Source organism: Dysidea avara, chromosome 3 (genome assembly GCF_963678975.1).
Source record: "Dysidea avara chromosome 3, odDysAvar1.4, whole genome shotgun sequence".
In the NCBI taxonomy this organism is placed as follows: Eukaryota; Metazoa; Porifera; class Demospongiae; order Dictyoceratida; family Dysideidae; genus Dysidea; species Dysidea avara.
Genome location: NC_089274.1, coordinates 47,813,238 through 47,840,069, shown reverse-complemented (window position 1 = coordinate 47,840,069; position 26,832 = coordinate 47,813,238). Strand labels below are relative to the sequence as shown.

The 26,832-nt window shown below is 38.7% G+C and overlaps 1 protein-coding gene across 1 annotated transcript in view; it reads left to right on the top strand.

Annotated features, from left to right (window-relative positions):
• LOC136251320 (uncharacterized) overlaps positions 1-26,832 on the top strand; it is a 93,963-nt gene that overhangs the window by 13,087 nt on the left and 54,044 nt on the right. The window contains exons 2-4 of the mRNA XM_066043755.1: positions 2,190-2,246; positions 2,305-2,799; positions 7,613-8,005. Of these exons, the coding sequence (XP_065899827.1) occupies positions 2,190-2,246; positions 2,305-2,799; positions 7,613-8,005 (945 nt within the window). The remainder of the gene's footprint in view (positions 1-2,189; positions 2,247-2,304; positions 2,800-7,612; positions 8,006-26,832) is intronic.

The window sequence follows — 26,832 nt, the reverse complement described above, 5'->3', positions numbered from 1 at the left end:
CCTCATATCAACTACTTCCTCCGCCGCTGACTATAACTATAACTAAAACAACACAGAGAATATAACCATAACTAAATCATTAACTAAAAGGAATTAAATAAAACTAAAATTATTGACGAAACTAACTATAACTAAAACTAAAAGTCCTTACTAAAACAACACTACTACTGATCCAATACAAAAGCCAATTTATACTAATACAAGTTGATGCTATGCTACTTCTTAAAAACTAGTGTAAAAGTAATTTTAAAAATTAAAACATGGGAATAGAGATTGCTGAAAAAAGTAAAGAAGCAAGAGTCAAACAAGCCAGCATGTTAAACACACAGAGATCTCTATTTAGAATCAATGGATATGGTAGAAGCTAAGGTAAAAACAGTAGTTTCTCCATAAATCAGGGGCAGATAAGTACTGAGAATGCTTCTGTATAAATGTTTATTTGAGTCCAAATAGAGATCTCTGTGTGTTTAACATGCTGGTTTGTTTGATTCTTGTTTCTTTACTTTTTTCAGCGATCTCTATTCCCATGTTTTAATTTTTAAAATTACTTTTAAACTAGTTTGTTTACTTTTTATAAATCCATTTATGGATAGCTAACATGATAATAAGATGTGCTGGTGGTGCTTGATATTACACAGTACTAAACATGTATATCAAAGTCAGTCATGTAACAGTAGCTGTTAAGTAGTCAGTTAATATTATCAGAGTTAGCAAACACCAGTGTATTGTTTCCTTACTATTGAATGTACCTTGTACTATATAGCTCTGACAAATCCAACTATAGTCGGTGTACAGCATGCTGTGGTCAGCAATAGTATGGCTTCAGATTTATCATATAGGCATGCATACTGGGTAGTTGGAAAAGGTGGATACGGTCGGACGCGGACATGGATAATTTTAAAATACACTTTTACATTTACAAAAACAGTTATTTTTCATACTTAACATTGTTTTTACAGCAGCATTCGTTTCCAGACCCAGGCGTCAATCTTGTCATAGCGCTTATCCATATATAAGTGCATGTGCGAAGATAGACTAGCACTCTAAAGACCATATAGTGTTGTATACGTGCTCTAGAAATCTAATTCAGAGTCATAGAGATTAATCTAGCATGTCCCAACCTAATCTCATAGGCCAGGTCCTTGAAACCCTCAACACTTGGTATAAGCGTCTGCGCCTTATACTAAAAGGCATAAGATTGTGGATTTGGCCTACTAAGCTAAGTTGCATGGGGCATACAAGCTAATCTCTACAACTATATAACTCTGTATTTGACTTTAGAGCATGTGTACAACACTATATGATCTTTGGCATGCTGTGGAGTGCTGGTCTAGTCCTTTGCACGTACATGCGCTTATAAATGGATAAGCGCTATGACAAGATCGACGCCTGGGTCTGGAAGCAAAGACTACTGTAAAAACAGCACTAGGTATGAAAAATAACTGTCATATAAATGTAAAAGTGCTTTTTGAAAATGTCTGTGTCCACGTCCGACCGTATCTGCCTTTTCCAACTACCCATACATACTTGTGCAGTTATGTGATCACAGTAAGTCAAGTATGCAGTGGTACACAACACCATTGTTGCTCTGGTATGAACTTAATATACTGTGGTTAAACATATAGGTAATGATATAGGGTTTCCAAATGAATGTGTTAACATGAATAGATTGGATACTTATTAACACAATTAACTCATTATTTGGAGTTTGCAAATCCTTCATGTAGAGCATGAATTCCATACACTGCAGAGGACTGTTTCACTTGGTAGGCATGGTGAAAGGCACATTATAATTGGTCATATACCAAATGAAATTTCACACCTTGCATCATTGACAAACTTCTATCATAGCTTGGTGTTCATACACATACACTTATTAACCATGATTGAGTACAAGAAATGAATATGTACTTAACAAATACTATGCGCTTAATATACATGTGACATACCATGCAGCTTTCTAGGCCGTATGATCTTTCTTCCTATCCATATACGCACAGTGTGATGCACTGGCTTTCTTGGCCACACAAAACACCACTGTGCATCTTGAGTTTTGTACAACAGTCACTCAAACAACAATATCAAATATTTTCTATGTTTCAATCATGCAGTAGAATATTGAGTTATACTGAGCTGAAATTGCTTCAATCAGCACACTGATCTGTTACTTGTTTATATGTTAATGTTAGATGCCGTATCAAGATATAATGTTGCCACTGCTATTTCCTTCTATCTCTTGATATCAGGTTAGTCAGATTAATTATTTGTGTGTACCAAACACTATGTCTATGTTGTACATTACAGCAGTCACTGGTCAAGAGTGTACAGCTCCTGATACTGTTGGGTCACTGGATCATAATGGGATGATTATTACTGCAGATATGACTTACATACTAGCAGGATATACAGTTCAGTGTAAACGAACTGTAACTACCTGGGAGTTCTGTTATCAGGTACTAGGTGCTCAATCAGTAACATTTTATCCTGGTATTTGGAGAATAACTGGAAGTAGTGGTAGTGACACTACTTATTCACTCATCCAATCAAACACAGTCACATTCAATCCTAGTGTTGGTAATACAGTTTCATGTCAGAACTACACCCTCCCAGTAACAGAACAGTTCACTGCACCATCAGGATCAGTTGTGGGATTGTATTCTAACATTAATCTACAGCTGTTACATACTACTACTGACAATAACGGAATAACAACTTATCAAGTTGATCGTAATCAAAGTAGTGTTACAGTTAGAAATCGTGATGATGTTGACTACAACATTTGTATTAGAGTGTACCTTGGTAAGCAGCTGAAGTTACTTTCATTTTAATATCCAGGCATGCATCTCATTTCCTTCCATGTATGTTATTTATGTTTAAACAGGCACACGTCCAGTTCCTGTAATTGTTTTAGGAAAATTGTGTGTGTCTGTGTGTGTCTGTGTGTGTGTGTGTGTGTGTGTGTGTGTGTGTGTGTGTGTGTGTGTGTGTGTGTGTGTGTGTGTGTGTGTGTGTGTGTGTGTGTGTGTGTGTGTGTGTGTGTGTGTGTGTGTGTGTGTGTGTGTGTGTGATTTTGATCTTGTGAATAAAAAGGTTTTGCGTTAAAACTGAGCAGCCAATATTTGAGAAATGAAAGGTGTATTGGGGTGTAACTGTACCTTCAGTGTTGCCAACAATGCATTGCTGCAAACACTACTACAATAATGTGTATCTTCTGTATGTTGTGTATGCACATAATGTGTACACCTCACCGTGCCATTGCCACACCACTAATGTACTGGTAGTTAGCTACTGGTAGCCTCTAGTTATGATGACACTATTGTGTCATCTGTCATTGTTGTGTCATATATTGGCTTGATTTGGGATCATACTATTGTGTTGATCGTGCATTCACCACTTTGTTGTTCATAGCCTCACTTCTTGACTTAGTCGTCTTCAGAGAGTTCCCACACCCACGGTATAGGAAATCACCTGTTTTTAGTGTATCTCAAATCTAGTGTTGTTTTAGTGTTATGATTTTCAGATACCAGTTACACCTCCTAGCCTGTGTATGTATATAATTTCTACCAGCATATACATTACTGGTGCTGACAATGGCACTGTTTGTACATGCCCTATTGTTAGTGTCACATTGTTAGATTGTCATGTTGAGGTATGTACTTTGTTCTATGAGACCTAATTCTAGTTATACAACCAAGTACAATACTAAAGATAATAAAAAGTACAATCAAAATTATGTCGTAAAAGTTTAATGTATGCAAAACCTACAGACATAATACTTACATCTATCCATGCCGATGACTGAACAGACATGTTATTCCATATAATACCCACTACAAAGCAGGTAATCGAGACCACTGACTGACCCAACTTACCACTAGAGCTGGGCGATATACCAGTATTGTTAGTAATCTGTGATATTTAAGTCATACCAGTTTTGATACCGGTTTTGATACCGCCATACCGCCTGGGCATTATGGCCTCTCTGTGGGCTTGTTTCATCCCATATTTAGAAGGTAACCAGACATGTGACAATGTTTGTAGGCAGGTGCTGATGGGTAGTTGGAAAAGGTGGATACGGTCGGACGCGAACGCAGACACGGACACAGACATTTTCAAAAAGCACTTTTACATTTATATAACAGTTATTTTTCATACCTAACGCTGTTTTTTACAGCAGTCTTCACTTCCAGACCTAGGCGTCGATCTTGTCATAGTGCTTATCCATTTATAAGCGCACGTGCGAAGGACTAGACCAGCACTCCACAGCATACCTAAGACCATATAGTGTTGTACACATGCTCTAAAGTCAAATACAGAGTTATATAGTTGTAGAGATTAGCTTATATGCCCCATGCAACTTAGCTTAGCAGGCCAAATCCACAATCTTACGCCTTTTAGTATAAGGCGCAGGCGCTTATACCAAGTGTTGAGGGTTTCAAGGACCTGGCCTACGAGATTAGGTTGTGACATGCTAGATTAGTCTCTGTGACTCTGAATTAGATTTCTAGAGTACGTATACAACACTATATGGTCTTTAGAGTGCTAGTCTATCCTTCGCACATGCACTTATATATGGATAAGCTCTATGACAAAATTGATGCCTGGGTCTGGAAGTGAAGACTGCTGTAAAAACAACGTCAGGTATGAAAAATAACTGTTATATAAATGTAAAAGTGCTTTTTGAAAATGTCCGTGTCCGCATCTGTGTCCACGTCTGACCATGTCTGCCTTTTCCAACTACCCGGTGCTGATGTAGTCAACTAACCAAACTATGTAAACAAAGTTTGTCTGTGGTAATTTGTACCTGAGGTTTGCTGAGCTACCATGGGTATTTGGTGCTTTTTTTGAGGTAAATGGCAGTTACTTTAATATCAATGGATTTTACATTACTACCGTGCTATTTAGTAATACTGTGATACTTTTTATGGAAGGTATACCATTTGCTATTTTTCAATACCGCCTAGCACTACTTACCACTGGGGATGGCAAGTGTTTGTTTGTTTGTATTGGCTTGCTAGGTTTTGGCTGTCTATTTGTTTGCATTGTAAAGAGCACAGTATGGGGTGTTCGCTTGTTTATTGTACATTTTGCATGCATCATCCTTCACCTGGCTTCTTCACCTGGCTTGCATACACCAGTTACTACAATAATTTGTATCCCTTGTATATTGTGTACAGTATGCACATAGTGATGTACACATCACTGTGTCATTACCACATCACTAATGTACCAGTGCTTACATGGTTATCGGTGGCCTCTAGTTAAATAAGGTCTGATCACAGTGTACTCTGCCGTCTATTGGCTTGATTTGGAATCATGCTGATTGTGCCAGCCTTCACCACCTTGTTGTACATAGCTTTCACTTTTTGACTGAGTCATCTTCAGAGATATCTCATACCTAGGTATGTGGTCCACTTCAAGTGTTAAAAATGGTAGGGCTGAAACTTAGATTGACTATTCCTTTAGCTACATATCTAGACAAAGGCAGTGTAATAAAATGGAATTCAAAAACTGCACAAACATGTGCAGATCCAGTCACATTGCAAGAACCATATAACTGTTAGTTTTAGCTGATTACTCTTAGCTAATCAGTGTTGGACCCTTAGTCAAAGACTTATTTCATTGCCCCTGTTATTGGCTGTGTTATTTAAATTCATATGTTGTACATATATAATAGTTATACGGGCACAATGTGGAGTTTATGAAATTTATAAACCCGAAGGCCCGGGCCGTAGCGCACGAGCGAAACGAGGACGCTACTAAGGGCCTGAGGGTTTATAAATTTCATAGACTCCACATTGTGCCCGTATAACTGCTTTAGACTCTATTTCACATTACACTTAAATTACTTACCTCATCCACGGCTGTTTCTGCTGTAGGCTCGGCAAAAGCGGCTGGTTTTCTTGCGATAATACTAGCGCCATGGCAACTATGCGTCCTCACGTGACAAAATAATAGTGCCCGTTAAATCACTGCACATGAACAATGCATAGCGATTGGATAAACCTAGATTTTGAGCACATGTTATATTGTGCCTGAAGGCGTGGAGTATATTAGAAAACAAGGTGGAGTATATGTGACTGGATTTTGGAAAAACGATCCAAATCGCACATTAGAAGTTTCGAGATAAACGGTTTTAAAGAATTGAAGCCAGCATAACTATCCAAGGATAGCAAGCACGCGTATGAAATTTGCACAAAAGATGCATCAATCTGTTACCTTTCAAGCCACTTCCAGTACTTGTAGCTGCTTGTACAGTTTCCCGCCAAATAAGATAGAAAATCTGAGCAGTTGGACGAGCGAAGTAGTATCACGAGTGCTCACAAAGGGGTGGAGGCTGGGGGGTGGCGGGGAGGGCAAAAGACAGACCTCAAAATGGAGGCAGACCACGATTGGAGTCCAGACACGAGATTACAGGGCTGTGCTGGCTCCTTAGTGGCTGATATGTAGCAAAATCAACAGAGAACACGTCTGGCCAACATTATAAGGCTGTCCACCAGTAAACCACTGACTCTTGCCAAGCCAGGTCCTTCACAAGGCCTGAAACCACCATTTGAGCACTCCACACCACCCAGAAGAGACGTGTGTAAAAACCAGCCTCGTGTAGTTTGAGTAGTGCTGAGGGTCAAAACTTTTAGTACGATAGTGTAGCTATCCACTGGTGGTGTTAGTTTGATTTTGCCTGATGTGCGATTTGGATCGGTTCTGTAAAATCTGGTCACATATAAATTATTTCTGGAGCATCACGTGAGATCACGTGACCTTCTAAGAATCCTGGGGCAGTGGAAAGAAGTCTGGTCAGTGTGTGGTGGCTGGCACTGGTCATGGAGTGATTCCAAAGTATGTTTTTGTGTGTTTGGCTCCTTTACAGCCAGATGAGTATTATATGTGACTGGATTTTGGAAAAACGATCCAAATCGCACATTAGAAGTTTCGAGATAAACGGTTTTAAAGAATTGAAGCCAGCATAACTATCCAAGGATAGCAAGCACGCGTATGAAATTTGCACAAAAGATGCATCAATCTGTTACCTTTCAAGCCACTTCCAGTACTTGTAGCTGCTTGTACAGTTTCCCGCCAAATAAGATAGAAAATCTGAGCAGTTGGACGAGCGAAGTAGTATCACGAGTGCTCACAAAGGGGTGGAGGCTGGGGGGTGGCGGGGAGGGCAAAAGACAGACCTCAAAATGGAGGCAGACCACGATTGGAGTCCAGACACGAGATTACAGGGCTGTGCTGGCTCCTTAGTGGTTGATATGTAGCAAAATCAACAGAGAACACGTCTGGCCAACATTATAAGGCTGTCCACCAGTAAACCACTGACTCTTGCCAAGCCAGGTCCTTCACAAGGCCTGAAACCACCATTTGAGCACTCCACACCACCCAGAAGAGACGTGTGTAAAAACCAGCCTCGTGTAGTTTGAGTAGTGCTGAGGGTCAAAACTTTTAGTACGATAGTGTAGCTATCCACTGGTGGTGTTAGTTTGATTTTGCCTGATGTGCGATTTGGATCGGTTCTGTAAAATCTGGTCACATATGAGATTTATTACCCACCCAAAACAGCCTAAATAGAGTCTAAAATTTACATAACAAAATTAATACTAAATTACAGACATCCGATGTGATGACCTCACAACACCATCTAATGGAGAGATAACATCATGTAGTTCTGGTGGAGTAGGAGTGGGTTATGAGGGAGACACTTGTAATTTCAAATGTAACCCTGGTTATGAACTAACTGGTAGTCCTCAGAGAACATGTCAGTCTGATGGTAGTTGGAGTGGATCACCAGTGTCCTGTACCATCATGGAGTGTCCCTCATCATCACTACCAATGAACAGCATGTTGACTGAGTCATGCAGTAGCACATATCAGTCAATATGTGATCTGAAGTGTGAAGAAGGCTTTAATGGTAGTGGAAACTCATCTTATGTGTGTGATGTGTTGAGTGATGGATCATCAGTAATGTGGATGACTAGTGGAGGAGGATGGAGTTGTGAAAGAGGTTAGCATACAAGTAATGTACATGTAAATGTAGTTACATTAATACATTTAGTTAATAGTAAAGTATGGTAGTACTGTATAATAGGGATCATGGAGGTTTGCATATTCTCACAAAATAGTAAAAATAGATCAGAAACCAGCCTCAAAATCCTTTTACAGCACCTTGGCAGTGTTGGTAAAATTAAATAAGTTGTGACAAGGTGTTTAAAACATAGATTTATATTTAGTGAACTGTTTTACTGACCAACTTATTTACTCACTCACTCACTCACTCACTCACTCACTCACTCACTCACTCACTCACTCACTCACTCACTCACTCACTCACTCACTCACTCACTCACTCATGTTAATGCCACTGGTGGAGCAGTGTCAGCGGTCCAAAAGTGGTAAAGTCCTTCAGGTTTTCATTGTAATATATTGTACTTATAAGTTATTGTAAACAATGTAGTGTATATGATTCTGGAAGTGTGACTTGCTACAGTAGTATGTATTCAGCTATCTGTGGGTGTATGCCTTGAGCCGGATTTAGTATAAATGACATCAAACGGCAGTCTCAAAAGATACAGTGTGTAATCAGTTTGTGGGTCTGCTATTTTCATCTAAAGTTTCTCCTTACTAGCCATGTACAGTTTCTCCTTGATGTCAATTGCACGTATAACAAGTGGTTATATTACTTGGCTTGCCCATTTTCATTCCTGAACGGTTCTCCAGTATGTGTGGTCAACTGTATTTGAATAATTCATATCCAGTGTAGAGGCCATAAGACTAGACAACAATTACATACAAAATAGTGCATTGTACTAGTGTTGGACAACAATTACATACAAAATAGTGCTGTGTACTAGTACCAGGATATCACGGTATTATCACCAAACTGGTTCAAAGGTATTCACTTTCAAACATACTGGTAATATTGGTATGAATGCCATTAGGTGTATCACATTATGAATGAAGCCAGATGTCAGGTCTTTGGAATTTAATTGATTTATGTGTTGATGACTACAAGTCCTGCATAACAGTAATCTGTGAGGTTTCAGGTTACAATGTAGCACTAGCCTACTTGTATGCAACTGCATAGCAGCTAGCAAAAGGCATTTATAACCTGTTAGACACCAACAACTTTCATCTGTGGTAATCTCATTTACAGATTAACTGCTGATTGTTTTTAACACAAATAACATTACCAGCTTGATTTTAAAAGTTGATTACCAGGATATCAAGGTATATTTCTCAATACCGGATACAGGAAGCAAAAATGCAATACTGCCCAGCACTACATGGTACGGCACGGGTATTGCAAGAACATAACGACAGTGTAAAAGTGCAAGTGGTACTCAGAGGGCCCAGGTGAGCCAAAAATGCAGAAGTATCTGTAGTCGGTATTCAATTAATATTGCAGTATTGCAAGTATCGCTTACAACTAGGTACTTATAACTGCTGTACGACAGTATCCATCATGCATACTATTCATACTTGGTTAGCTAGTACTACCAGGGACACAGGTTATGAATTAGTGCTATCTTATCCACCATCCTCCCTCTCTCTCAAGCACATGCAGTATTCACATGCACACACCTGAGGAAGCTTTCATTTTTGTTGTGGTCATCAATGTTAGCACCACCTAGGTAAAATACGGAGCTGCTTGTTGGATCAGTATAAAAATTCTGGAGGTACAGCCACAACCATTATTATATCTCACAAACAAAGGCGAGCACCCAAAGTCCCACCTGGCCATTGGGGTCAGTGAGCATTCTCATTCAAACACTGGATACACTCTATACGTGTGTCACACATACATTGTATACCCAGATGGGATGCATACACATACAGTTGTATACAAAAGTGAGACTACCATAATCGATGCATAAAGTTCAATCCATATGTACCTACATAAATACCTAACACTACACATCGATACCTGCAATCTGACACTGGCAGGGCCTGTTCAACATGTTCTCCTAGTTTCACGCCAAAAAAATTAAATAAAAATGCACAGACATGCACTCTTTAAGTATTGATACATGCTCAGTAATTATCACCATTACCAGTCTGTATCACTGACAAGCACTCCAGCTGGCATGTGTACACCCAATGTAGAATTCTGGGTATGAAAAGTATATATGGTCAACAATTGACACATTATGCACTACTATTTAACACTATGCAATGCCAACAGGAAAAGGCTGTAACACTGTTGCACACAGTTAATGTTATTGGGCATCATGGAGTATTCGTCATCAACGTGTACATAATACAGGGTGGCAACCTCAAGGAGAAGATCTCAGCACAATTGGTTGTACCCTATAAAGGTGTAGTTGCTTTAAGCTTCCGTTATTATTCAGACAGAAACAGTTGACAGTCACCACTGTATCAGTACATTCTCTGTAGCTGACTGCTTAAAATATCACGTACACTCTAAATAATGTTGCTAAACATCGGGTGTATACCTCTTATGATATTACCTCAGCATATAAGTACATTGCTAGTATATTGTCCTAATGGGTGTAACACACTGATACAAACAGATATAAGGACTGAACCATACCTACGTATCTTTGTTTGAGATTATTAACTGGGATACGAGCATGCACAATATCCAGGATAAACTGTCCACCATTGAGCTTACTGCACAATGCACACGATTACTTGGATTTCCTGTCTTCACTGCATTAACTCCCTCATCAAACCAATTCCCCCCTATATGCACAGTACATGGATAGTTCACTCATCTATTGTTTTCTGTCCGTGGCCCAGCTAGTTCATTGCCTACTCTTGGAGGAATAGATATTTACTACCTGGGACTCAGGTTCTTGAATCCTCTATTACGTCATCATGCACAATATTTCATTCTTATCGGTTATGTCCTATCTCTTTTATCAATGCAGGGATCAGTGTTCTGGTTATTGGGTACAGTGGGGGGTTCCTATATATGTGCGGCTTGGCGGGAAAGGCTGTAGCCTTTCTATGGCCTTAGAAATCCCTGTGGCTTCAAAGTTGGGAACCCCCTGGTATTTCGCCCCCAAGCCTCATGCAATTGGGAGCCACAATTTGTGGCTGATCATATCAATGGTCCTATTACAAAATCGTATAGGAGAACCATGGAATCCTGCACAACTACCAAAACAACCACCATCATTGGACGGCGGTTGACAAGTGAATAATATCAGCTTCAAACAAATGGCTGATGGTTTGGGGTTCTTTATTTAACGACCGACATTAAATGGAGTTTAACTTGTTAAACAAAGTTAATGGAGGGAGATAATTTGCGCGTGTGTTTGGGCGGTGTAGCGACACATTGCAGCTATCCAGCATTAGATAGGTACGTAGCACACCTGCATCACAATACTAGATGTAATATACAACAGTAGGTATTAATTGGAAAACATTAAAAAAAATACCGCGTGTATGGGTCGTTCCAAATGGGCGACCAGGTGGTACAAAAAGTTCCCTCCCATAGCCCACCCCTAGGACTAGGAGACTATGTTGGAAATGAGTACATATAAACCCAGTTACGTTAGTGCTGCAATATATCAGAATGATAATAAAATAACAACTTTATTAATAAGAGGGAATTAACAGTATGGTATGGGATTATTCTATCACAGGAGGAAATGCACAGACATTGAAGGGAGTCTTGTGTGGTAGACTCAGTTATTTAAGGGAGTCTTGTGTGGCAGACTCAGACATTGAAGGGAGTCTTGTGTGGTAGACTCAAGTCCAGTGTTCTCCCATTCCAAGAGTAGCTCTTCCATCCCAAGACTAGCTTGGGGTGTGATAGTGCAGGGTTTCATTAGGATTATTAGGATGGCCTTAGAAATCTCTGTGGCTTCAAAGTTGGGAACCCCCAGGTATTTTGCCCCCAAGCCTCATGCAATTGGGAGCCACAAATCATATCAATGGTCCTATTACAAAATTGTATAGGAGAACCATGGAACCCTGCACAACTATCAAAACAACCACCATCATTGGATGGCGGTTGACAAGTGAATAATATCAGCTTGAAACAAATGGCTGATGGTTTGGGGTTCTTTATAACGACCAACATTAACTAACCAATGCTGCCTCATCGTCGTCAGGGACTGTATTTAGTCAAAAAGGGATATTTGGTTATTTGGGAATGGTATATGTTTTAATTTCAATTGGGGTTGTGGGATTTATAGTTTGGGCTCATCATATGTTTACTATAGGAATGAATGTGGATACTCAGGTGTATTTTACTGAGGCAACTATGATTATAGCTGTACCAAAAAGGTGAGGCTGGTTTTTGGGTGATGTTTGCTCATGGGCCACACCCAAACCTTTGTGGTCCCTACTAGGGCTGAGCAATACTACCGTTTTAGCAATATATCGCGATATTTTGAAAGTATCGATATCTCGATATTTTGTTATTAACTATCGTGATACCATGCCTGTACATTACTGTCATTAAAAATCCATTTGTTATGCAGTAGTAGGCTAAGAATCCTTGTAAATGATAAAGTCCACCCATCTGGTTTCCCCTGCAGAGAGGTGTGAACACCATAACAACCTCAAAGCATGTGTTACAATAACTGTTACTGTAAACAAGGATGATAGTGGCTAGTTTGCTATCACCTATAAGGACTTCCTGCAGGAATGCTGAGCGATATGCTATGTAGCACCAGCTATGATTGACTTATTTGTAAGTATCGTGAACTATTCAGTATCGTGAACTATTCAGTATCGTGAACTATTCAGTATCGTGAATAGTGGCTTTAGTATCGATCGTGATACTAAAATGGCAGTATCGCTCAGCCCTAGTCCCTACTATACAGTACTATCATACTGTATGATATACGTACTTGTAGCTGAAACTCATCCACTGTCACAAAGAATGTGGCCTTTAATGCATATTTGATAGAGAATTCTAATCTATGTGTAAGGCACCAGCTTACTATAATCCATGGCATATCTCTTTCAAGGTGGCCCTTCAGTTCACCACTCCCTACATTTGCAGGTGTGCCATCACACCCCAAGCCAATACTTTTCTGCTTCCATTCTGCAGGTAGGATTTCTAAATTAGCCATAACTTGTTTTAAACAATCATAGAGGCCTTTCCCTGTGCCACGGCAGAGTTGTTGCACAGCGAAAAAACTTATCTCTTAAAATTACCTTTCCATCTACTCAAAGAACAATACCATAAATAATTCTTCATCAATATTCCCACAGTCTATACTACTGTCTACCTGGATACTAAAAAATCTAGCCCTGGTAATATCCTTTCTCATCCAGTTGAATTCAACTAACATTGCACAAGCATGGTCATTGTGGTAGCTTCCTCCTATATCGATGCTGTGCCTTTTCCTTTGATATCAGGTACGTAAGCTATTTCAAACTTCCGCTTCAATCTAGCTCTAGTCAATTCATCCATCAATGGTAGAAGTAATGCCTTCACTATTGGAGCGTAGTCGCAAACATTAGTTGAGTACTGCTTCTTATATAAAATCATTGTATGTTTATGCTTTTCTGTGCTGGCGTGCTCCTTGAACGATGAAAGCTGTTCCGTCCACAAAGGCAGAGTTGTAGTTCGCATCGATATTAACCGCTCTTGGAACAACTGATCGCAGATGCTGCACTTTAGCTTTGACACATACTAGTGGTCCCCAGCATTAACATCAAACTTCAGCCATAGGGTGATATCTAACGTTTTATTGTTCTCTCTAATCCATTTTCTTACCATCTTCCTTTGTAAGTTTTCTGTAACTTCCTTTTTCTTGCATGGTTGGACATTTTTTTCTGGACAAAGTTAATATTATTATGCCCTGTCAACTGATGTAACCATCTGGAAATTGTCTGGTGTCCGGATGTTATTTCACACACTGGAATTTTCTAACAGGTGACTTATTTGTAGCTGAACTCTCTACTGGGTGACTTGTTTGTTGTCGATCTCTCTTCAGGGTGATTTGTTTGTAGCTGACCTCTCCACACGGTTTTTTGTTTGTAACTGAACTCTCCACTGGATGACTTGTTTGTAGTACAACTCTCGATAAAATGACTTGTTTCTAGCTGACCTCTCTACAGATTGTCTTTTTTGTAGCTGAACTCTCCACACAGTAAATTGTAAATGCTTTGTTCTATGTGAAGAAAGGGTGTAATAATAAAAACCTGGATATCATCGTATTCGTCTACTCAAGGGTAGTTTGAAAATCTTTGTTTCATAGCAGTAGACTAAAAGATATGTGAGTAATGTATGGGCGTTTGTTTACTTCATGTTGAAGCGGTCGTATGCGATCGATCTTTCTTCACTGATTTCGTCTCTGTATGTAGTGAAGAAAGGTGATAGAAGGAAAAACTTACCCAGTAATGGACTCCCCTATTCATGGTGAACATGATGGTGCAAGTTGCTACTCTGTGCTGCATTGTGTTTGTAAGTCACAGCCATTTTTGTAAGTGCCTGCAATACTTGCTGTACAAATCAATCTTTCTGTTGTTGCTGCTTTGTAGGGTTGTAATTCCAAAAGTTGTTGGCGTACTAGGCTGAGACTTGGCCAGAGCATACACTTGGCTAAGTAGAGGTTATAAATATTCAATAATAAAGAATTTGAAAAATGTGCCATTATGTTGCACAATTAATTGTTTGTAGCTAGCTGAACTCTTTACGGGGTGACTTGTTTGTAGCTGAGCTCACACAGTTTGATTTATTGCATAACTGAACTTTCTACAGAGTGACTTGTTACTAACACTGCTGAATGCTTTAATATGGTAACTACTATTAAAGTATCTCAATCATTCTTTTGCTACACATAATTTGATCTTGCATCATAAGGCAGTGGTTTTTATCCAGTTCTTCTATAGTACTGACAGGCCTTTGTATGATGAATAATCCCACACCAATTTTCAGCTCATTCCCTCAAGTAGTGGCTTAAAACTGATATTTTTTATTCATGAAACTCACACACTATTGGCTTTACATCTCCATGGTCTTTTTAATTCCTTTCAAACCACTAAAGGGCACTCCTGTGATAATTAATCTATCTTCAAAAAAATATTCTGTTAATTTCATGGAGCAGTTTACCCTGTAATTGTGACAACAAATCAGTCTATTTTAAACCAGGTGCACGTCCACAGCCAGCTGTGGGCGTGCGCCTGGTTTATTGAAATTGTTTTCGTAAAAACGTGTGTGTGTGTGTGTGTGTGTGTGTGTGTGTGTGTGTGTACCTACCTATGTTTGTTTGTTTGTCCATACACACCCACATGAGCAAAACGTTAGAAACGGTAAAAAGCAGCCAGGATGTAAGAATTGAAAGATACGTCTGTATTAAACTTCCACACACATAAACTTTGCTCTGAGGTTATTTCTTCTTGACAGTCTGAAATACGGGTGTGGCGACTCTTCATATACTTTGTGAACAGTCTTCCCTTTCTGTTTAAAACAATGTTGAGTTGAAGGCCTCTTAGGCTAACAGAGATAGAGCATATCCTTCCAGTTCAAAGGGGGGGACGTGACCCGTACTTACGCGAACGAAAATGAAGGGCAGCCTCGAGGCTTTGTCTATACAATTCGCGTGAGAAAACACAGCAGACACACTATAAAACAGTTGAGAAGATACTTCTGTGCATAATTTTCGTTTGTTATAGTTACGCTTCCTTAGCAGTGCGTAGCAACATAATTACTGAATTAAAAAATAATTCATGAATTATGAAATATGCTAATATTACAGCATTTACAAATCTAATTATCCTGCTGAATTAATAATAGCAATAGCATGAATATAAACTAAATTATATACATGGTTGATTAATTGCCTATTTAGTTAGAATGGGATAGTATTAACTGTGTGGGCACCTGGTTTTTAGAAGTAGCATAACATCAATTTGTTATGTGAATAATTGATCATAACTCCTAAAGTTGTTACTGAATTCGTACCAAACTTGGAATCATTTTTATACTACAAACGCCCTCCACCTTCAGCATCCCACATACCATATTTGAGCAAGATTACCTAACACAATCATGAAATATGAGCTTTCAAAATTCTACTTGATTTCTTTGTTTTTTAAATTTTTCCTTCGTTGAGAGGGCTTGGGGGCTTAGATTATTCTTTTTGCACACTTTACAAAAACCATTATAAAATGTAAATTTATAGCTTGATTTCCTTGAACTTTGGTACACTTTAAGAACGTATCACATACCAAGTTTGGTGCAAATCTGAGTAATAGTCACATAGCTATGGACGATTATTTGTGTTAAAAAAGGCCAACTTGTTGTCATGCCTACAGGGTAAATCGCTTACGGGAATAACTTTAAAAATTGGCATGCGTATAGGTTAACCATCATTGCTCAAACCTTTTATGGTTTAAAAGAAATCGCATTGACAGCTATAGAGTTACAAAGCAAAAACCAAACAACTGTAAATTGCAGGGTTTAAATACTCTAATAGAACAATCACCACAAGATAAAAAGGTGCATGAAAAATGTCGAAAAAACCTACCAGCGTTCAAACCAGAGTCCTCCATACTGAACATCCAAATCCTTAGCCACTGAGCAGACTGATCGCCTCACTTAATTTCTACTTTATAAATAAATTGTAGCTAAAATCTACTCAATAGTAAAAGTTCATAATTTCAAAGATCTACCAGTGGAAGATGTTCTAGAACATTCTATTTGTGTTCTATATATTATAAATCTTCAAAAAATTGTGTACTCTATTAGAGCATTACAAAAATAATCAAATAAACTCTGTAATACAATACTATTGCAACTTCTCTAGTATTCCATTGAATCAAAGCGGATATTATAATCATTTTGGTACAGACCAGTGGGGTAGTACTAGGGCTGGGCAATACTGCCATTTTAGTATCTCGACTGATACTAAAGCCACTATTCATGATACTGAATAGTTCACGATACTTACAATAAGTCAATCATAGCTGGTGCTACATAGTGTATTGCTCAGTATTCCTGCAGGAAGTCTTTAAAGTTAGCATCAAACTAGCCACTATCATCCTTGTTTACAGTAACAGTTATTGTAACACATGCTTTGAGGTTATGTTATGGTGTTCACACCTCTCTGCAGGGGTAACCAGGTTATGACTTGCAAGGACTCTTAGCCTAGTACAGCATAGCAAATGGATTTTTAATGACAATAATGTACAGGCATGGTATCACGATAGTTAATAACATAGCGATATTGATACTTTCAAAATGTCGTGATATATCGCTAAAACGATAATATCTAGGTAGTACCTTGGGTAGTACACTACTATTAAGACCTACTCGAGCCAATTGTCATCATCATAATAAGTGCTATGCTAATAAACTTGTAACAACAGGCTGTAAATTGTTTTCTAGTACTTTGTGAAAATTGAGCAACTGCACCTTATCACATTTTGCATGAAAAACCAAGATACTCTAATAGAACAGTCTCTGCAAAATCCTAATAGACAAATAGTACATCATGTAACCTAACTTGGAAGGAATTTACTTTGTTATAAAACAATATTGCAAATAAATACAGGCACTACATATATCAAGACACATGGTAGTGTGTTGTGTGGCCCAAGAAGCCAGCGCATTACAACGTGAGTATATTAACAGGAAGAAAGAAAATGCGACTTTCACAGCTATGTAGCTCTGTGATCCCTTATCTGATTGGAACCAAATTTGCTACAGACATTCCGGCCAGGTGGGGGAGTCTACATACCAAATTTGAAGAAAATTGCTCCTGACATTTCCGATACACGAACGACCAAAATTTTTCTTCTACTTCTTTTCACACACTTTACAAAATCTGCCATAAAATGCAAACACGTGCTCCGATCAAGCTGAAATTTGGAATACTTAATGGGCTCATTAAGGCAAATCTCAGTACCCAGTTTGGTAGGAATCCGGTGAACATTCATGGAGTTATGACCGACTATTTGCGTAAAATAATGTCGAACTTCCGTCACACCCACAGTAGTGCTCTGCGATATACCGGTAATACCATTTATTGTGATAAATTATCATAACCGATTATCATACCGTGACATCCTTTGATAACCGATATATCGAAATACTGGTATATCACTGAATACCAGTATAATATTGCTTTTAACCCAGCGAGCCTTTGGTATTTAATTACCCAATCTGTTTATGGTTTAGCAGACACACTCTAAACAAAAACTTGAGGTTGTCACATTACAACACATGCCTACTTGTACTAAACTATATTTTTTGGTTTTTGGGATGCATACCACTTCATACTAGGCCCAAGAAATGGTGCAATAGTTACAATAACAAGCTAACTATATATTGATATACTGCGATATTTTCCTGTTACTAATACCGTGTATTCAAATTTCAATACCGCCGAGCACTAGCCCACAGGGTAAACTTTGTGGAGGAATGAGTTGAAAATTACGATGTAGATGGAGTAACCATCATAGGAGTGCCTTTTTGTGGTTTGAAAGGAATCGGGATAAAGACCATGGAGATATGACACAAAACCCAACCTGTGTCAAAATTACATGATCGAAATTCATGAATAAAAAAACTATTTGTTTTCACGCCTAGCAGGCAAACCGCTTAGAGCAATGAGTTGAAAATTGGTAAATAGCTGGAATAATCATCATAGAAAGTCTTTGCAGTAGTACAGAAGAGGATTATAAACCACTCAGTTATGATTCGAAAGCGAGCTACTTGTAGCAAAAGCTAGATTGAGATGCTTTACTAGAACAGTCACCCTATTAGAGCATTCAGCATCGTTAGTACTTAGAGCATTCAGCTACGTAACAAGTCACTGTTTAGAGAGTTCAGCTACACAACAAGTTACCCAGTAGAGAGTTCAGTTAAAACAAGGTACCTATAAGAGTTCAGCTGCAAAAAAAAGTTACCCAGTAGAGAGCTCAGCTACAAACAAATCACACTGTGGAGTATTCAGCTACAAAAAGCCACCCTATATAGAGAGTTCAGCTACAAACAGGCCCACCATTAGAGAGTTCAGCTGCAAAAAGTTATCCTGTGGAGAGTTCAGCTATATACAAAAAGCCACCATATAATACACAGATCAGCTAGAAACTAGTAACCTGTAGAGGGTTAAGCTACAAATAGGTCCCCCAGTAGAGAGAGTTCGGCTACAAATAAACAAGTCACACAGTAGAGAGTTCAGCTACAAACAAATCATTCTGTGGAGATTTTAGCTACAACAAGTAACTGTAGAGAATCCAGCTGCAAACAAATCAACCTGTGGAGAGTTCAGTTACAAACAAGCCACCCTGTAGTGAGATCAGCCAAAACAAAGTCACCTGTAGAGTTCACCTACAAACAGGTCACCCAGTAGAGAGTTCAGCTACAAAAAAGTGAGTTCGGCTACAAAAAAAGTGAGTTCAGCTACAAGCTAGTCGCTAGAATTCAGCTAGAAACAAGTCACCTGTAAAAAGTTTAGGTCACCCAGTAGAGAGTTCACCTGCAAACAGGTCACCCAGTAGAGAGTTCACTTACAAACAAATCACCCTGTGGAGAGTTCAGCTACAAACAAATCACCTGTTCAACTACAAATAATTTACCCTACAAAGTTCAGCTACAAGCTTGTTATACACTAGAAAATTCAGCTACAAACAATTCACCAGTAGAGAGTTCAGCTACTAACAAATCGCCCTGTAGAGAGTTCAGCTACAAACAATTCACCCTGTGAAGTTCAGCTACAAGTTAGTTACCCATTAAAAAATTCAGCAACAAACAAATCACCTAGTAGAGAGTTCAACTGCAAGCAAATCACCCTGTGGAGAGTTCAACTACAAATAAATCACCTTGTACAGCATTCTGCTACAAACAAATCAGCCTATGCAGAGTTTAGCACAAATAAGCCACCCTGTAGATTGGTAGAGAATTCAGCTAGAAATGAGTTACCGGTAAAGTGTTCAACTATAAACAGTCACCCTGTGGAGAGTTCAGCTGCAAACAAGCCATCCTGTAGAGAGTTCAGCTACAAGAAAGTCACCCAGTAGAGAATTCAGCTACACAAAAGTTACCTGTAGAGAGTTTAGCTGCAAACACAAGTTCAGTTGCAAACAGGCCATCTGTAGAGAATTCAGCTACAAGCAAGTCATCCATTAGAGAATTCAGCTACAAACAAGGTACCAGTAGAGAGTTCAGCTACAGACAAATCACCCTGTAGAAAGTTCAGCTACAAACAATTCACCCTGCGAAGTTCAGCCACAAGCTAGTTACCCATTAGAGAATTCAGCAACAAACAAATCACCTAGTAGAGAGTTCAACTACAAGCAAATCACCTTGTACAGCATTCTGCTACAAACAAATCAGCCTATGCAGAGTTTAGCTACAAATAAGCCACCCTGTAGATTGGTAGAGAATTCAGCTATGTTTGTAGCTATAAACTCTCCACAGGGTGACTTGAAATCTCTCAGTAGACTGATCGGTAAATCACCCTGTACAGCATTCAGTTAAGAAACAAATCACCCTGTAGAGAGATCATCTAGAAACAAATCACTCTGTAGAGAGATCAGGTTGAAACAAGTTACGCTGCAAAATTCAACTAGTTTTCAAGTCACCCTGTATTGAGATCAGCTAGAAACAAGCAACCCTGTAGAGAGATCAGCTTGAAACAAAAATGAGAGTTTAGCCAAAAAGCAGTCACCCTGTAGAGAAATCAGCTACCAGTCACCCTGAGATTGACTACATTTCAAATCACCCTATACAAAGACCAACTTGAAACAAATTGCCCCATAGAAGGATAAGTTAGAAACAAGTTACCCTGTAGAAAGATCAGATAGAATCAAGTCACCCTGTAGAGAGTTCAGCTAGAAACAAGTCACCCTGTAGAATGATCAGCTAGAACAAATCATGCTGTAGAGAAACCAGCTAGTAAAAACCACTCTGTAGAGAGATCAGCTGGAAACAAGGCACCCTGTAGAGAGACCAGCTTGATCAAGTCACCCTGTAGTGTGTCCAACTACATTACAAATCACCCTGTTGAGAGTTCAGCTACAAACAAATCTTTTAGTAGAAAGTTCAGCTAGAAACAAATCAGCTAGTAGAAACAAGAAACCCTGTAGAAGGATCAGCTACAAACAAATCACCCTGTAGAGAGTTTTGCTACAAACAAATCACCCTAGAGAGTTCAGCCACAAACAAATCACCCTGTATAGAGTTCAGCTACAAACAAATTACCCTGTAGAAAATTTGGCTACAAACAAATCACCCTGTAGATATATAGATCAGCTAAACACAAGTAGAAAGGTTAACTAGAAATGATCTACCCTGCAGAGAGATCACCTAGAACTAAGTCACCATGTAGAAAGTTCAAGTCTCCTTGAAGAGAGATAATTTAGTTATATTACCCTGTAGAGAGTTCAGCTACAAGCAATTCACCCTGTTGAGAGATCAGCTAGAAGCAAGTCACCCACTATATAGAGTGAACAGCTAGAAATAATTTACCCTAAAGAGAGATCAGTTTAAAACAAGTCACCCTGTATAGAGAGATCAGCTAAAAACCAATCACCCTGTAGAAAGTTCAGATTACCCTGTTAGATCAGCTAGAAACAAGTCACTCTGTAGAGAGATTAGCTGGAAACAAATTACCCTGTAGAGGGATCAGCTATAGTATGAATGCGTTTCAAAAACATTTAATACCTCATGGATGCAATTACACATGATCTTGAAATTTGGCTAATTTGTCAACTACAAACGAGCCACCCTGTAGAGAGATCAGCTACAAAAAAATCACACAATAGAGGGATCAGCTAGAAAAAGAGAGTTCAGCTGCAAAAAAAATTCACACTGTAGAGAGATCAGCTAGAAAACAGTTAACCTGTAGAGAGTTCAACTACAACCAAATTACCCTGCAGTGCATTCATCTACAATTTAATCACCTTGTAGAGAGATTAGCTGCAAAAAAATTACACTCTAGAGAGATCAGCTATGACACCAGCTAGAAATAAGTCACCTTGTGGAAAGATCAACTAGAACAATGGCACCATGTAGAGAGTTACAAATCACCTTTTTTAGATCAGCTAGGAACAAGTCACCCTGTTGAGAAACCTGCTATAAACAAGTCACCTTATAGAAAGTTCGGCTACAAAAAAATCACTCTGTAGAGAGAACCAAAACAACAAATCACAGTGTAGAGAGATCAGCTGGAAAAAGTTACCCTGTAGTGTAGAGAGTTCAGCTACAAGCAAATCACCCTGTAGAGAGATCAGCTGGAAATAATTTACCCTGTAGAGAGATCAGCAAGAAACAAGTCACCCTGTAGAAAGATCAGTTAGAAACAAATCACACTGTAGAGATATTAACTAGAAAAATGTAGAGAGTTCAGCTGCAAACAAATCACCCTGTAGAGAGATCAGGTCACCCAATCAAGTCATCATGTAGAGAGTTCAGCTACAATTAAACAGAGCACCCTGTAGAGAGTTTAGCTACAAATCAGAGAGATCAGTTAAAGCAGCGTTCAGTTACAAGCAAATCACCATGTTAGATCAGCTAGAAACAAGTCTAGAAACAAGTCACCCTGTAGAGAGTTCAACTACAAACAAATCATGCTGTAGAGAGATCAGCTACAAAAGATCAGCCTGTGGAGAGATTAGTTAGAAACAAGTCACCCTGTTGAGAGATTAGCTAGAAACATGTCATCCTGCGAAGAGATCAGCTGGAAACAAGTTACCCTGTAGAGAGTTCAGCTACAAACAAAGCACCTTGTAGAGAAATCAGCTACAAACTAGTCACCTTGTAGAGAGATCAGCTACAAAAAAAACCACGCTGTAGAGAGAACCAAACCAACAAATCACAGTGTAGAGAGATCAGCTAGAAAAAGTTACCCTGTAGTGTAGAGAGTTCAGCTACAAACAAATCACCCTGTAGAGAGTTCAAGTTACCCTGGAGAGACACCCTGTAGAGAGTTCAAGTTACCCTGGAGAGAGATTAGCTAGAAATAAGTTACCCTGTAGAGAGCTCGGCTACATACAAACCACCCTGTAGAGAGTTCAGCTTTAAACAAGTCACCCTGTAGAGAAATCAGCTAAAAAAAGTCACCATGTAAAGAATTCAGCTACAAACAAATCATCCCGTAGAGAGTTCGGCTACATTTTATGTCACATGTAGAGAGTTCAGCTACATTTCAAGTCACCCAGTGGAGATCAGCTACTCCTGCAAAAAGAAATGGCATGTAATAATTTCAAATTTTGTATAATTACTGATAAAATAAAAAATACAGTAGTTAATATAGAAAAGTCTGCTTGTATGTCTTTCTTCTTTCTCTGTAGTAAAGAAAAAACACAAGTTAAAATAATCCCAAAGCTGGCAATAAGACAGCTTTGGTGTATACAAATACAAAAAGAAGTGATATCTAATCAAAAACACCCAAGCTGTAAAAAAAGGAGCGTCCCTTAAAAAGGCCATGGTGAAAAAAATGTGAAATCCAAGGTGGTGGCCAAGAAATGCACAAAATTCACCTGAATTGTCGTTATTAAAATTTTTACCATTATCCTACCGTCACGGCCATTTCTTGGCCGCCACCTTGGATTTCACATCATTTTTCACCATGGCCTTTTTCCATTAACATACCATCACAGCCATTTCTTGGCCACCACCTTGGATTTCACTCTTTTTTTACCATGGCCTTTTTAAGGGCCGCACCTTTTTTTACAGCTTGGGTGCTTTTGATTAGATATAAATAACCATGAACAAGCACAAAATTGTATTAGTATAAATTGGCTTTGGTATCGGATTGGTAGGTATTTTGCTGTATTGGTAGAGCACTAGTTTATCTTACAGCTATCATTTTCATTACATAAGAACAACAATGATTTGTGTAAAAACGAACCTCAAAGCCAGTTTATATGGTTGGCTTTGGGTATAATAGACTATTTAAAATACAAAAAGAAGCCGCGCAAACCAGCCAAGCTGTACGTATAAAAAGGATGCAACCTTCAAAACTAAAAAAGGTTGTGAAATCAAAGGTGGCGGTCATGAAATGACTGCAATGATGTGGATGATAATAAATTTAATAATGCACACAAAACAGTCAAAGGGTGTGGCCTTCAAAAGGATCAAAAGTGGTGGCCATGAAATGGCTGCAATGATGTTGATGATAATAAATTTTATTAATGCATTATTATTAAAATTTATAACTATCATCCACATCATTGCAGCTATTTCATGGCCACCACCTTTGATTTCACAACTTTTTCACCCAGGCTTTTTGAAGGTCAAACTCTTCGGCTGTTAAGCGTGGATTTATTATACAGCAGAATTGGAGGCTAGTAATCAAGCTGGTGCTAGCCCTGCCACCTGTCACCCTCCACTCCTTTGTGAGGACTTGTAATACAGTATAACAACACTTATAGTGGAGCAGATATGTAACAAAAAATGGCAAAGATGTTCACTTCTGGCAGAAAGCGTAAAAATTGGCACCTTGGGGTTTTAGAACATGCTGATTCAGAATTTTAGTGGAACCGCCTCATCAGAGTATGGCTTTCCACTCAAAGTGAAAATTTTAAATATTTATAAACAAAATTTGATTGATTTGTGTTCTTTGCACAATAGATTGTATTTGTGCACATAGCAATTTTGCTGATTATACGTAACAGCAACCAGGTGTCACTAAACATGCTCAGTAATGTGCTGACATATCACTTTCATGTTTACACTGGTCATAGATCTAGCTACTGAGTAGATTTGAGTGCTCTGTCCTGGATCAAGGTGAGTTTTTCATGCATGGGGTTAGCTAAATGATTTAGAGGTAATAAAATAACTAGGAGGTCAGGATGGATCTAGGGGTGTCCAAAAGGTTCCATGGAGTACCTTTGGAAGAGTCTTAAGGGTGCTCTGTACAGTTCCGCGTATGGCTTCTGAGGTTAGCACAGCTGGGGTTTACTAATGGATTCCCATGGTCACCAGTAATTATCGGTAATTATCTAATTAGTCTGTGGCTTGTTTAATGTGTGGCGCGCCCAACTAAAAAATGCCTTTTATGATGAAATAACCTGCCACAAAGGAAGAAAGAAGAGCGATATACATGAGAGAAGCGAAGTAAGTGTTGTATCTTCTTCATCGTGGTATAATGAATATAGCGATCTGTAACTGTGGCCATAGAACAGCTGCGGGCGCCTCAGTTTCTACACCTTGATACTAAAATTAGAACTAGTTCGTCATTTTAGACCCGATAGGCATGAAAATTTCAGATGGGCAACCATGATATTTATACATTAAAAGAGCATTTGTTGTTTTTTGATAGCTCCTTCTGGCGAGGAATAGCATGGAGGTAAAGAAGACTGATTAGTGCCAGCACAAAAGCGGAAGAAGAGTATCTGATGACTGAGAAGCCAGAGAACAAAAATAGAAACACACGTTTGTTTGTACAGTTTTCAATAATGTATTTTTAAAGAATCAAGTCTCTAGGGAATAAACTGTGGGACTAGTTCTAGTTGAAGCGAAAATTTATAACTCGCCTTCTACAGTGAGTTAAGACATGGGATTTGGACTAAACTGTGCAGTAGTGATAGCTTATTGCAAATAAAAAGAGTTTAGCAGAATAATTTAATCCGTTCGTAAGTTATAGCAGAAAACATAATTTACGGGAAGCCATATGCGCAACTGTACAGAGCACCCTTAATATTATAATTATTGTAATAAGCTGCTGGTAATTTTTAAAATTCATTATATTTGTCCATCAGTCAATAAAAACCTTTTTTGCAAACACAAATAATGGAAAAGCATTTATTTCATTGCTTTTTGCCTGTCACCATAGAATCTCCATACGAAATAAGTGCCTCTAAAAACAATTATTGTTTTATTGCATTACAGCAGTGAACCATTGCTGGAGAGTTATCTAGAGTGAAATGTTTCTAGTTTAAATTCCCTGAAGAGTGCAGTCTCTGCCCAGAAAAGGCTATACTAGACCCATCAAAATTGCAATAAGTCTGGCCAAGAGGAGCTATGGTGAAGCTCCTATAGCAACTAGTATGGAAGCTAGTCAAACATATTACATTATAACATGCTGTTTCACTCTAGAATGGCCTCCAAAAGATTAAAACTTCACCCTTCACCTGTGCCTGCTGTAGCCTCATGGACTACAGAATGGACATTATGTGTGTTATGTCAGCAATCAACAAGTGAAGCATTGAGAGATCCATTGAAATCCAAATATGAGAACCACTGTAGTGCTTATGAAACATTAGAGGAAAATTTGAAAGCATTGGACGACCTTGATTCATTACCACTTTCCATCAATGTTTCTAGGTTAGATGATGGTACAGGTATTGAAGCAACTCTCAGATCTCACAATGCAAAATGGCATAAAACTTGTTATGCCATGTGTGACAAGACAAAGATTGACAGGATATGTAAAAGGAAAACCAAACAACAGTCCCCAAGAACAAATATGTCACCACTTAAAGGTAGGCTTCAGGCTGCATTTCCTCCTACATCAACTGAAACTGAGCTACCTGTATGTTTCTTTTGTGATGCCTTAGTGGAGCAAGCTTATCACAAAGTTGCTACCAAAAATCTAGATACAAATGTCCGTAAAATGGCCATGGAACTCAATGATACCTTACTATTGGCAAAATTGTTATCTGGAGATATGATAGTAATGGATGCTGTTTATCATAAGTACTGCTTAACAGGGTTTTTTTACTAGGTACAGATCTAGCACACACCAAAAAGGCGATTACTGGTGAAACCAAACTGTCATTTGAAGCCATAGCATTTGCAGAACTTATCTCTTACACAGAAGAAATAAGGGAAACAGAAGGCAGTATCATCAAGCTCTCCAATTTAGTACAACTGTACAAGTCTCGTCTTGAACAGCTTGGAGAAGACACTTCACAACGGATAAATGCAAGAGAAACTTCTTACACAAATTCCTG